The 12,712-nt window shown below is 45.9% G+C and overlaps 1 protein-coding gene across 1 annotated transcript; it reads right to left on the reverse strand.

Moving 5' to 3' along the window:
* Nucleotides 1–8,534: 8,534 nt before the first annotated feature.
* On the reverse strand, nucleotides 8,535–12,229 carry ppic (peptidylprolyl isomerase C). The gene is made up of 6 exons (XM_076147611.1): nucleotides 12,045–12,229; nucleotides 11,423–11,536; nucleotides 11,122–11,215; nucleotides 10,772–10,839; nucleotides 10,547–10,663; nucleotides 8,535–9,592 (listed from the first exon to the last, which is right to left on the reverse strand). The coding sequence occupies exons 1-6, from the start codon at nucleotides 12,147–12,149 to the stop codon at nucleotides 9,464–9,466; spliced, it is 627 nt and encodes a 208-aa protein (XP_076003726.1). The 5' UTR covers nucleotides 12,150–12,229; the 3' UTR covers nucleotides 8,535–9,463.
* Between the last annotated feature and the right edge of the window lie 483 nt (nucleotides 12,230–12,712).

The following is a 12,712-nucleotide window of genomic DNA, read 5'->3' on the forward strand; positions in this document are numbered from 1 at the left end:
AATAGACTGTTTCAACAGCAGCCAAAACTCCTGAGACCCACACACACTCACACACACACACACACACACACACGCACACACACTCATAGACACACACAAACACACACACTCCCTCTCACACGCACACACACACACACTCACCCTCACACACACACGCTCACACACGCACACGCACACACACACACACAGACGCAGCAGTAGTAGCAGTTTAGATTAATGTGTGTTGTGTTTGTCGTCCCGGAGGAAAGCAGCTCGCTTAATAAAGAAAAATAATTCCTTTGCTTTTCTCTGGATTCCCCTCACTTCCTGCACAGACTGCCAGTGTGTGTGTGTGTGTGTGTGTTTTGGGTCAACACATGTTATATTATTTGGGTTTTACTCGCTGTACTACATCTTACTTTGCATCGCAGGGAATATTTTTCTGTCTCCTATTTTCACGCCCACTTCCTGTGTGGCGTGAAAATGTGTGTGTGTGTGTGTGTGTTTGTGGTGGTTCAGCTTATTAGGCACGCTGTGTGTTTCTTGGTTTTGATTGACCTCTGACTTTTGTGAAATGATGATGTCACCATGATGATGTCATTGTGTGACGCAGCAGTTAGACACGCCCACCTAATCCAAAATCAGTGAGACCGACAGGAAGTTGATGTGTTCAGGCACCGCTCATCAGCGCTGACATCATCAGCAAAAGGGCAGTAAATATAATTTATAAATATGGAAATGTATATCTTAAAAGCAGGAGGGTCTACATTAAAGGCATTGTTTATCTATTAGATGATGGAAATAAACTCATCCATCCTTCAGCTGTGTGTGTGTGTGTGTGTGTGTGTGTGTGTGTGTGTGTGTGTGTTTTGTGTCATTTAGCTGTTTTTTATTTCCTGTGTTTCCTCATTAGGAGCAGCAGATTAAAGCTGTGCAGCCATTGGTCTTCATTTGGACTCACACACACTGTTAATGGACGTGTGTGTGTGTGTGATTAGCTGGGTCAGGCTAATTGACCCGGTGGCGTCTGGGCGTGTCAGCCACAGATTGCTGGCGTCAGGCGTTGCTACGGTGATGGATGTGTTTCACCCAATCAAACCCGCCACACAGTCTGAGAACCGCCACTACTGTGTGTGTGTGTGTGTGTGTGTGTGTGTGTGTGTGTGTGTGTGTGTGTGTGTGTGTGTGTGTGTGTGTGTGTGTTTGCGTGTGTGTTTGCGTGTGTGTGTGTGTGTGTGTGTTGCTGAGCGGATAAACAGCGGATTGTTCCTTTGAAGTCCCGTCCTGGCCCGTGATCGTCCCTCCTCTGCTCCCCGCTCCCGGCTGGCGCTGTGATGGAGGCGGCCAGCTGGCGGTCGGGGCTGCGGAGCCTTTTTACAAATGATGAAACGATAAAAATGGAAGTCATATTTCCTCACAAAGGCTTTTCTTTTGAAAAATGAAGGCGCTGCGGCGTAGATGGATGAGGCTTTAAGGTGACGGCGGCGCTCTATGACTGCTATTGAACGCACCGCATCCTTAACAAATGTCCCCATCAGTCTGCCTGTGTGCGGAGGCTCGATCGCCCGCTCGCTCTCTCTCTCTGCACAAGATGGATGTGTGTGTGTGTGGCCTATGACAGAGTAATGTGTCCTGGCATGCTAGTTGGGTTTATTAGCAGAAACTAGTTATTTCTGGCCCCCCTGAGTGTGTGTGTGTGTGTATGTGTGTGTGTGTATGTGTGTATGTATGTGTGTGTGTGTGTGTGTGTGTGTGTGTGTTCCAGTGATAGATGCAGTGTGGCTCCTGTTGATTTTGTTCATTTGTCAGTGGCTGGAGAAAGGGTTAATCAGCTTGCACACTCTCTCTCTTTCTCCTTCTCTTTCTCTCTCTCTCTCTCCTTCTCTTTCTCTCTCTCTCTCTCTCCTTCTCTTTCTCTCTCTCTCTCTCTCCTTCTCTGTCTCTCTCTCTCTCCTTCTCTGTCTCTCTCTCTCTCTCTCCTTCTTTCTCTCTTGTCTCTCTCTCCTTCTCTCTCCTCTCTCTCTCTCCTCCTCAGCAAGGAGGGGACTTCCTCTAGGCAAGGACAGTACCTACCCCCTCTTTCAGGGAGCCTGCAGTGATTTGAAATTAGTTGAAATTGGCCTCGGTTTGAACTTGGTCTCTGTCATTATAGGATAGAGATCCATGACAACATACAGAGGCTTCTAGGTCAAAGGTCAGCATTACTATAGGATAGAGATCCATGACAACATACAGAGGCTTCTAGGTCAAAGGTCAGTGTTACTATAGGATAGAGATCCATGACAACATACAGAGGCTTCCAGGTCAAAGGTCAGCATTACTATAGGATAGAGATCCATGACAACATACAGAGGCTTCTAGGTCAAAGGTCAGTGTTACTATAGGATAGAGACCCATGACAACATACAGAGGCTTCTAGGTCAAAGGTCAGCATTACTATAGGATAGAGATCCATGACAACATTCAGAGGGTTCAGGGTCAAGGGTCAGAGTCATAGAGTCAAAGAGTCAAAGAAAAGAGAAAACAGGAATTTGGACAAGAAAACAGAGGAGATGGCGGTGAAAGGGATGAAAGAGGAGACAGAGGAGGAGGACGATGAGCTTAAAGGAAGGAAGAAAGAAGACAAAAGAGTAAAACAGAGAAAAGCAGGAAGACGGACAAAGAGGACACGAAAGGAAAGATGAAAAAATGTAAGAGTGAAAAAAGAGAAGCACTGTGGTTTAAGGGCCTCCTCTTCCTCGTTGTCAGGAGACGCTTGCTTGTTATTTTGTCTCCCCGTCCTCCTCCCCACTCTTTCTCTCTCTCTCTCCATTCATCCCTGCCTCGCTCGCCCTGCTCCTTGTCGTCCGCCGGCATTCCGTCATGTGTGAAGGTATCGATTTGCCAGCGTTTAACCATCAAACTGCAGCTCCGCTCTTTAAACAACATCTGACGGACGGAGAGAGAAGAAGGAGGAGGAGGAGGAAGAGGGGAGGAGGAGGAGGAGGAGTGGAGACATCAGGGAAAGGAGAAGAAGAAAAGAGACTGAAGGAGACGACACTAGGAGAGGAATAAGGAGAGAGAGAAAAAGAGAAAAAGACCGAGCAGGAAAAGGGAGGGAGGAAGGGGAGGAGAAGAAAGACAAGATGAAGGAGAGAGGAGATGAGGAGGGAAGGAAGGAGAGAGAGAGAGAGAGAAAACAAAACAAAGGATAAATGACGGAATGTAAAGAGGAAAGAGAGAAGGAGAAAGGCAGGAAGTGAGAGATGGACTGACAGGAAAAAAATGAGTGTTAGTGTTTCTGCATCGCTGTGAGCAGAGAGAAGTTTGGCAGCATCGATCTGAACCAGCACTGCATTCATCACTGTGTGTGCTGTGTGTGTGTGTGTGTGTGTGTGTGTGTGTGTGTGTGTGTGTGTGTGTGTGTGTGTGTGTGTGTGTGTGTGTGTTCCTTTGTTGATATTCTGTTTAACAATCGTACCAATTCACAGTACATTGAAGGGTGTGTGTGTGTGAAAGAGTGTGTGTGTGTGTCTGTGTGATCTTTACTCACACTGGGAGGTCTGGACACACACACACACACACACACACACACAGGTCTGCGGGGTGTTAGGGCGTTCAGTGGAGCATCTCTTAACTGCTGGTGTGTGAAAACAATAAGAGAGAGAAACATCCCCTCTCTCTCTCTCTCTCTCTCTCTCTCTCTCTCTTTTTCTCTCTCTGTTTTTCTTTCACTCTCTCCTGGCCTCTGTCTCATTTGCTTCCATCCCTCTGTCCTTCCCTTCATATCAGTATAATTATTGATCACTGATATCTGATCACTGAGCTGATGTGAAACTAATTTAACCTCAATCTGACAAAGTTAACTTTACATTCTTACACAATAATCAAGAGTGTTAAAAAGAGTCGCACACACATACACTCACACACACATTTTCACACACAAACAAACACAAACACTCACACACTCTCACTCTCACCTCACTCTCACTGTGGCTCATACACACACACACTCTTACACTCCAATCTCTCTCACACACACACACACTCACACTCTCACACACACACACACACACACACATTGATTTCCTCTCACCTTCTCGTCCTCGCCATCTTTCCTGTTTATATATTTTTCTTGTTTTGCATACGGCCATCGACCGGCTGCAGCAGCTGATCAGCTGTTTACTGACAATAAATCTGCTTCTCTCTGAGCAACATCCACATGTTTGAAGTGAAAAGAGAGAAATCGGCAGCATATCTGTTCAAACACGCGTGTAGAAGATGAGCTCTCTCGTCACTTTCAGGTTTCAGCCCTCCTCTTGTTCTTCATGTCTCTCCTCTGTCTTCACCTCTAATTAGTTTCAGAGGGAGAGAGACAGAGAGAGAGAGAGACAGTAAGAGAAGGAGGGAGAGAAAGAGAGAGGGAGAGAACCCCAGTATGATTATTACCAATAGTACTATTGCTTCTAACTTTACTGCTACTTTACTGCTACCGTTTCGATTACTACTATTACAATTAGTGCTACTCTGACCGCAGTTACTCGTACTGCTCCTACTTCCTCTCCTGTGTGTGTGTGTGTGTGTGTGTGTGTGTGTGTGTGTGTGTGTGTGTGTGTGTGTGTGTGTGTGTGTGTGGCCTTTGACCCCAGGAGGAGAGTGGACCAGTTTTAGTCCTAGTCTTTTGATTTAAGTGTCATTTAGTTTTAGTCTAGTTAACTGATTTGAAATGATTTTAATTTACTGAATGCACAGCAGATTTATATTAGTACAGACTTATGTTATACTTATACTTATATAATGCACATCAGGAGTAGCTATGGGTTCAGTGTTTTACTCAACACACTGGTGCCTAGGGGCCCGTAATTGAACCTTCGACCGCTCTACCATCCTGAGCCACGGGAACTCCAATTCATTCAAGTGTGACGCATTGTGTTTCTCTAGAATACCCCAACTCATTGTATAGTCCTGGAGGAAACGTCTATTAAACTATTGTTATTATGGGATAGGATTAAGGTTTGAACATGCAATCTCTCTCTCTCTCTCTCTCTCTCTCTCTCTCTCTCTCTCTCTCTCTCTCTCTTATCCTGCTTCTACAACTGATTCCACTGCTGATGTGAGAATGCTACCAACTACTACTACTACTATTGATATAAGTACTACTGCTATTGGTGGGACTCGTACCGCCACTAGTACATCTGTTACTGCCATACACTACAGTACTGATGATACTGTGGTACTACTACAATAAGAGTAGAGGAGTTTGTAGTACTGTGTGTGTGTGTGTGTGTGTGTGTGTACAGTACAGTACTATCAGTGTCTGTACCATGAGTGCAGAGAAAAGTACTTTAATGTGGGCAGGAGTCCTTCATCTCCTTTCCTCTGTTAGGATCCTAATTGGACGATGAGAGAAGTCCAAGGGCCCCCGAGAGCCTCTGTGTGTGTGTGTCTGTGTGTGTGTGTGTGTGTGTGTGTCGGCAGCATGTATATCTTCGCCAGTGTGTCAGCGTTTCGATTTTCTCGCAGCATCTTCTCTCTTTTCCCTCTTGCTGTGAGGAGGAGGAGGAGGTGTCACCGCGGTTACGGTTGCCGGCAGTGACAGGACAGCAGCTGCTCGCTCTCTTTCTCTCTCAGTCTCTCTCTCTGTCTCTCTCTCTCTCTCCCCCTCTCTCTCTCGCTCTTCATCGGTCCAGCAGAGCAAACTCAGGGGAAATCATCACTATGTTTACTCCGACCTCCTCCTCACCGCCGTCCCATAACCCCCTGCTGCCCCTCTGTTTTCCGCCCCATGATGGCGGTTGTTAGACAGATAGACAGTGACTCCCGCCCCCCTCCTCTTGTAAATTTGTGACCTCCGCTATTCAACCCATCCAAAGAGGAGGAGAAGAAGAAGAAAGAGGCGGAGGGCGAAAAATGTCTGGCAATTGGTTTTGATGTGTGTGTGTGTGTGTGTGTGTGTGAATGCGAATGCGGGGGGAAGCAAAGAGGCCTTCAGAGGGCGATCAATGCGATGTTCACCTGCCGTCCACCTCCCCAATTTAAAGAGAAGGAGGAGTAACGATTTCCTCACAGAAGAGAGGAGAGATGAGGAGAGGAAACAAGGGGAGAAAAGAGGAGTCAAGGAGAGGAGGAGACAAGAGGGGGAGGAGGAGGAATCAGGAGGAGAGAAAGAATCAAATGAGATTAGAGTTTTAATGCAGAACAAAGCAGGAATAAATAAGTGTTTCTATCATCTACATGATCTTTAATGAAGAAGAGCATTGACAGAATCACTGATAGTACAGGGATGTGTGCTGTAGTGCTGTGTGTACTGTACTGCTGTGTATTACACTGTGATTGTGAGGTAACTGTGTCGTCATAATATCAAAGCTACAATAAGGTCTGATCCCTCTTCCTTCTTCTCTTCATCCTCCTCATCCTCCCATGTATCTCTCTGTATATAGATAGTTGAATATAAATACATCAAGGTGCTGGGAACATTCCTCAGAGATTTTGGTCCATATTGACATTAAAGGTAGTTGTATTAGATGAAGATCTGGTGGCTGTGGAGGCCGTCTGAGCTCAGTGGAGTCATTGTCATGTTTAAGAAACCAATTAGAGATGATTTGAGCTTTGTGACGTGGCGCTTTATCCTGGTTTTAAAGGATGGACATGGTCAGCAAGGATGCTCAGGAAGGCTGTGGTGTTTAAACGATGCTCAATTGGGACCAAGGGGCCCAAAGTGTGTCAAGAAAATATCCCCAACACCTTTACACCACCAGAACCCTGAACCTTTGATACGAGGCAGGATGGATCCATGCTTTCATGTTTCACCAAATTCTGACCCTACCATCCGAATGTCGCAACACAAATTGAGACTCATCAGATCAGGCAACGCTTTTCCAAACTTCTATTGTCCAATTTTGTCAGTCTGTGTTCAGAGACGGTCTTCTGCATACCTTGGTTGTAAAGAGAGGTTATCTGAGTCACTGCTTCCTTCTGCCTCTGACCTCTGGCATCAACAAGGCATTTACGCCCAGAGAACTGCGGCTCACTGGAGATTTTCTCTTTTTACGACTTTTCTCTGTGAACCCTAGAGATGGTTGTGCCTGAAGACCAGCCCATCTGGCACCAACAACCATACCACCTTCAAAGGCACTTCATCGCCTCTCTTTCCCATATATATAACTCTTCTAGACATGGTGAACATTTGTATGATGAATAGAATCAGAGTCTTAGACTTAATTCAGGTAATAACAGTGTCAGAATATACAATAAATACTGAGCATCAAAGTAGTGCAGATGCAAATACATTAACAACCAACTAACTAACTAACAAGATAGGTGGATGGGTGGATGAATAAACTGGTCTGAGCATTTCAAGCTCAGAGATAATACTGAGAGTATTTGTAATAATACTACTTATAGTAGCACTACATGTGTTTAGGGTGGTTGATTGTACCGGTGTTCCTCTGGGTGCTGATCACGCTGCAGGTTCATTTAGTGAAGGTGTTTCAGTTTCTGTGTTGTTGTGATGTTTCAGTGTTTTCTCCGTCTTCCTCTGGAGGATTCTGCTCTGGTTTTGACCTTTGTGTTCAGAGATGCTTCCCTCCCCTGTGCGTGTGTGTGTGTGTGCGAGTCTGTGTATGTGGGTGAGTGTGTATGTGGGTGTGTTGTAGAACAAATCACCGGCTGTAGTTCTCATTAGCAGCAGTTTTGTGTCAGCGCTGACAGATCAGCTGACACATCAGCTGTCAGCCTGGCAGCGCTCTGCTTCCTGTGCTGCTCTCACCTTTTACTGCACATAATTACAGAGCTTAACGCCAAAACACGCCTCAGCTGACACGTGACGTTTGCTCTGGATAACGCTTCCTCCTCTTCGTCCTAACAGGCCTGTTGTTGTCACGGCTACGTCTTGCGTGAAGGAAGGAAGTGATGAGGAAGATTTGTTGATTACTCAGTAAAGAAACATTCACCCAGTGAAATAATGATTAGGTTGGTTTGTCTTATTTACCTCACAAAGTCAGAATGAAAAAGTGACGTAAATACAAGACACAATAACAGATAGAGACATAAGAATAAATGAAGATCGGAAGAACCTCAGCTGTCATCGGTCATCAATAAGTGAGAGACGCTAAGATCTTTGTACTTTACTGTGATGTTAGGCTGAGGTGCTGCTAGCTTTGCTTGCTATCGTGTTTAGCTCACACGTGACTTTGCTTTGTTGCTCATGGAGCTTTAGCAGCCAAACGCGTGGCAGATCACGTTTACACGCAGCTGTACGATGGCTACGAGAGCGGTGTGGGGGCGTGGCTACAGAGCCGCTAGAAGTTTAGAGAAGTCTTGAGCGGCAGCCAATCAGGTGAGGTTGTGTATGCATGTCCTGACGTGTGTGTGTGTGGCGTAGCTGAATGCATAGTAGCTTCTGCTTTCTGAACCAATCAGAGCCGAGCTTACATTCAGCGTACATATGATCTATCAATCTGTGTCTCACTGACTGAAAAGTACTGAGCTTGGGTGAGGCGTGTGAGAGAGACAGACTTAGAGAGCGAGAGACTGGGAGAGAGAGACAGACAGAGAATGAGACTGGTTGGTTTGGTTGGCAGAATCCTTTATTGTAGAAACTTGGCACATTCTGTTGCAGTTATTGCAAATAAAACAAAGAGTTTGAACTGAATCATTTAATAATCAGAAGCATAAGCGATGATAAAAACTGATCAATCAGTGAAATCAATCAGTGATCAATTAATGAAACTCAACATCTAAACAGCCTTCACCTGATGATTTCCCACAGTTCCATGCAGTTTGTGCTGGTTGAGCAGAGAGTGAATGAGGCTGAGAGAGGAAGGTTCACAGTATTAAAGCTTCTTGGCTACAGTTTGTCAGATTGTTGCATATTGTGTTTATGATGAAGCTGCTGTAAGACCTGGAAAGTGCAAATGGCATTTTGGTTATTTGGCAACATGGCATGTTTTGGCAATAAAACATCAATGAGCTGCTACATCCTCGTTTCTATGACGACGGATTATAATTCTAGGGCGGGACCCTCCGCCCAATCGGACGAGGAAACCGAGTCACATGACACAAACACATCCACAGGTGCAGACGAGCTTCACTGCAAAGTCTGATGGGGAACGAAACCATGCAGCCATGAGATGGAAGGAAGGATTATTGATTATTAATGCAGAGCCATAAACGGCCTTTATGCTTTCATCATGCGTTTGCTCACATTAAAGTTTCATGGATTGTTTGTTTATCAGATGTGCGACATCACACTTGTTTTTACAAACATGACACATGGAAGCATGTGTGTGTCTGTGTGTGTCTGTGTGCGCATTTCTATCTTTAGCCGATTGGTGAAGACTAAAGAACGTTTGATACTCTAAGTACTCCAAGTAACTTGGTCTTCCTGGGTTCTTCTGGTAAAGTGGCAGTACTACGATGCTTCTTTCAGGCGTTAGTGTTCTTCCCATGCTGGAGGTACAGGTCGGACAGAGAATGTTTACTTGTTCTCTCTCTCTCTCTTTCTCTACCAGCCCTCCACCTCTATGATGAAAGGTTCTTTGACGGCGATTCGTCCGCTGTTGACGATGACGCACTCAGTGTACGGCAGGTTCCTGTCGTTGGTGTCCTGCAGCTCGATGGTGTGAACCACCGCCTGGCAGAGGAGGAACCAAGCAGCAGGTTAGAGACGCCACACTACAGCATCTAGACAGGGCGGAGTCTGAACCTTTGAACACTTACACCACTTAGACTCTCAGTATCTCACATAATATAAGACATTCTTAGTGAAGATGGTTCCGTTTGTCCCGATTTATCAGCAGAAACTAAAGTGAAACTATCTAAACATGTCTTGGTGTCCTAACTGCAGCTCAGATGTGTAACAGGAAGTTTCCATGTCAGTGTTTGTGTCCATGTGACCTTTACTGGGGAAGTTAATAGATCTTGACGTGTGTCTGAACCTGAAGGAACCAAACAGTTTGAGCGTTCTGGTTGGGACTCGTCTTAACAACGCGTGTTCATTCTTGAGATAAGCAGTTCTTACAGGATTTCCTGGATTAACGACTGTAAGCCTTCAACTGTCGAAAGTAAATGTTACACTTTCAACATGACTAGAACTTATGGTGAAGGTCCAGAACAATGAATGAAGCTGTTCCACTGGAAGTGAAGTCACTGTTGGCACAGACCAACAGGAGGTTTTGTTTACTAAATGCATTAGTACTTCACTTGGATGCGATTCCATCTACATTACATTACATTACATTACGATCATTTGGCAGACGCTTTTATCCAAAGCGACTTACATTACAGTTACCACCCTTCGCAGAGGGGGGAGCAATTGAGGGTTCGGTGCCTTGCTCAAGGGCATCTTGGCAGGGGCTCGAACCGGCAACCCTCCGGCTCCAAAGCGGAAGCTCTACCCACTGAGCCACTGCCTCCCATCTAAGTGAAGTAATTGCAGCTTCCTCTGCATGTCAAACTTTATTTCTCTGCTAAAAGCTCTGCTAAGTGCTCTGCTGGGTGCTTTAGAGGTTAAGGAGTCATGACCTCACAGTCATATACTGTATGTATATATCTACACGTATGTATTCGGGCTCTAGCATGTACTCACCATGCCGTCCAGCACTTTGCCGAACACTGCGTGTTTCCCGTCCAGCCACGGCGCTTTAGCAGCAAGGATGAAGAACTGAGACCCGTTAGTGTCCGGACCTGCGTTGGCCATACTGACCTGAGAAAGAGACGCCATCACACAGAGTGAGAGTGAGAGTGAGAGTGAGTGTGAGTGTGTGAGTGTGAGTGTGAGAGTGAGAGTGAAAGTGAGAGTGTGTGTTCTTACCCAGCCCGCCCCTAAGTGCTTCAGTTTGAAGTTCTCATCAGTAAACGTTGTTCCGTAGATACTGTGACCTGCAGTGAAGCACATGTGTGTGTGTATCAACCATCTGAAGTCTGCTGATGTTGATCTACTCAGATCATCCATAAAAGCAGACTGAAGCTTAAACATCACGTTTGCTCGCCTGCTGCTTTCTCACGAGAAGATCAAACACCACAGTGCCTGACAGCAGAGCTTTGATCTCACACAGGTGTGTTTCTCACGTTAACGCGGCTGAATCAATCCTTTTACAATCTCATCATCTAGATTAGTTTTCAGTAGTATTTATGTGTTCAATTGAGATTTGATCCTCTGACCTCCTGTTCCGTCTCCAGCGGTGAAGTCTCCTCCCTGGATCATGAAGTCTTTGATGACTCTGTGGAACTTGGTACCTTTGTAACCATAACCTTTCTGTGGACCACACACACACACACACACACACACACACACACACACACACAAAATAAACATAGCTCATTTCAAAATATTTACATGTGATATTCAGCAGGAAAAAGAAAAATTAATAAGGCAAAACTACAAATACTACTAAATACACACACTAACTGCATGTCGTGGTAATTGAATGGTCTTGTTTGCATCAGTGTGCAGCCATCTTACCTCTCCGGTTGCCAGGGCGACAAAGTTGTTGACAGTGCGAGGGACGACCTCCCCGAACAGGCCGATGACGATCCGCCCGACCTCGTGACCTCCCACCGTGATATCAAAAAACACCTGGGAACACACACACACACACACAAACAAATGTACTTTGATAATCATGTACATAAATACATGTATATAATTATTTCTTTATTATAAAGTACAAGTACCTTTGATTAAATATTACACAAACGTATTAATATAATAGTAATTTATAATAATAATTTGCCCAAAACTCTTTAGCCTAAACCGACTTTTTAGGGTTTTTCTGAACCAGTTTAGTTTATCCACATATACACTTCATTTAGGTAAATGAACACATAAGCTGCAACAACATATGACTGAACACTCAGCGTGTGTGTGTGTTTGTGTGTGTGTTCACCCTGACAACACACACACACACACTGAAAGAGGCTGAGTGCCTGCGCAATGCGCATGAATGACACGTGTACGTGTGTGAGTCCGTGATTTCTCGCCGCAGCAACGCGCCGTGTGTGTGTGTGTGTGTGTGTGTGTGTCTTCGCTCCGGCGGCGCGCGCACATCGTGTCGCTGCGCCTGAATGCGTCAGCGCGCGCTCACCTTCTCGGTCACCCTCGGTCCGGTACGGGAAGCGGAGCCGCACACGGTGAGCAGGGAGGCGGCGCAGAGGAAGACGAAGGCCGGGACGCGCATCCGGAGCTCCATCTTACCGGAGAGCACAAGCGAGTCACAGCTGGAAGGCTGGCCGGGAATCACGGCTCCTAACACGGCTACATCACGAGACCACTCCCCCTGTGGGCCGAGCCCGAGAACCAGAGACCTCCTACTGGGAGGAGAGGAGGAGGGGAAGAAGAGAAGGAGGAAGGAGGAAGCAGGGAGGGAGGGGGGAGAAAGAGAGAGAAGAAGGAAGGAAGGAGGGAGGGAGGAGAGTAGGGGAGGGGTGGGGGAAGGAAAAAAGGAGCTAGGAAGAGAGCGGGGAGAAAGGAGGGAGGGGAGGAGGGGAGGGGAAGAAACGAGCGGAGAAGATGAGGACTTAGGAAAGGAGTCAAGAGGAGAAGTGGAGTGGTCCCTCACTTCCTGTCTGTATGATGTCATCAGTTCTTCTGTTTTAAGACAAATTGAACAAACAGATGAACTTTAGGTTCAATAAACAAGCATGCAGCTCCTCAGCAGCGCCCCCTGGCTGCACTGCAGGGCTCCAAACTCATCTTACATTCATTTACTATTTAAAACACAGCAAAGAAAAATAGTCCAATCAGCTTCACCTA

The sequence above is a fragment of the Genypterus blacodes genome, unplaced genomic scaffold (assembly GCF_046128005.1).
Source record: "Genypterus blacodes isolate CSIRO-AG114 ecotype Tasmania unplaced genomic scaffold, CSIRO-AGI_Gbla_v1 ptg000038l_1, whole genome shotgun sequence".
NCBI lineage: Eukaryota > Metazoa > Chordata > Actinopteri > Ophidiiformes > Ophidiidae > Genypterus > Genypterus blacodes.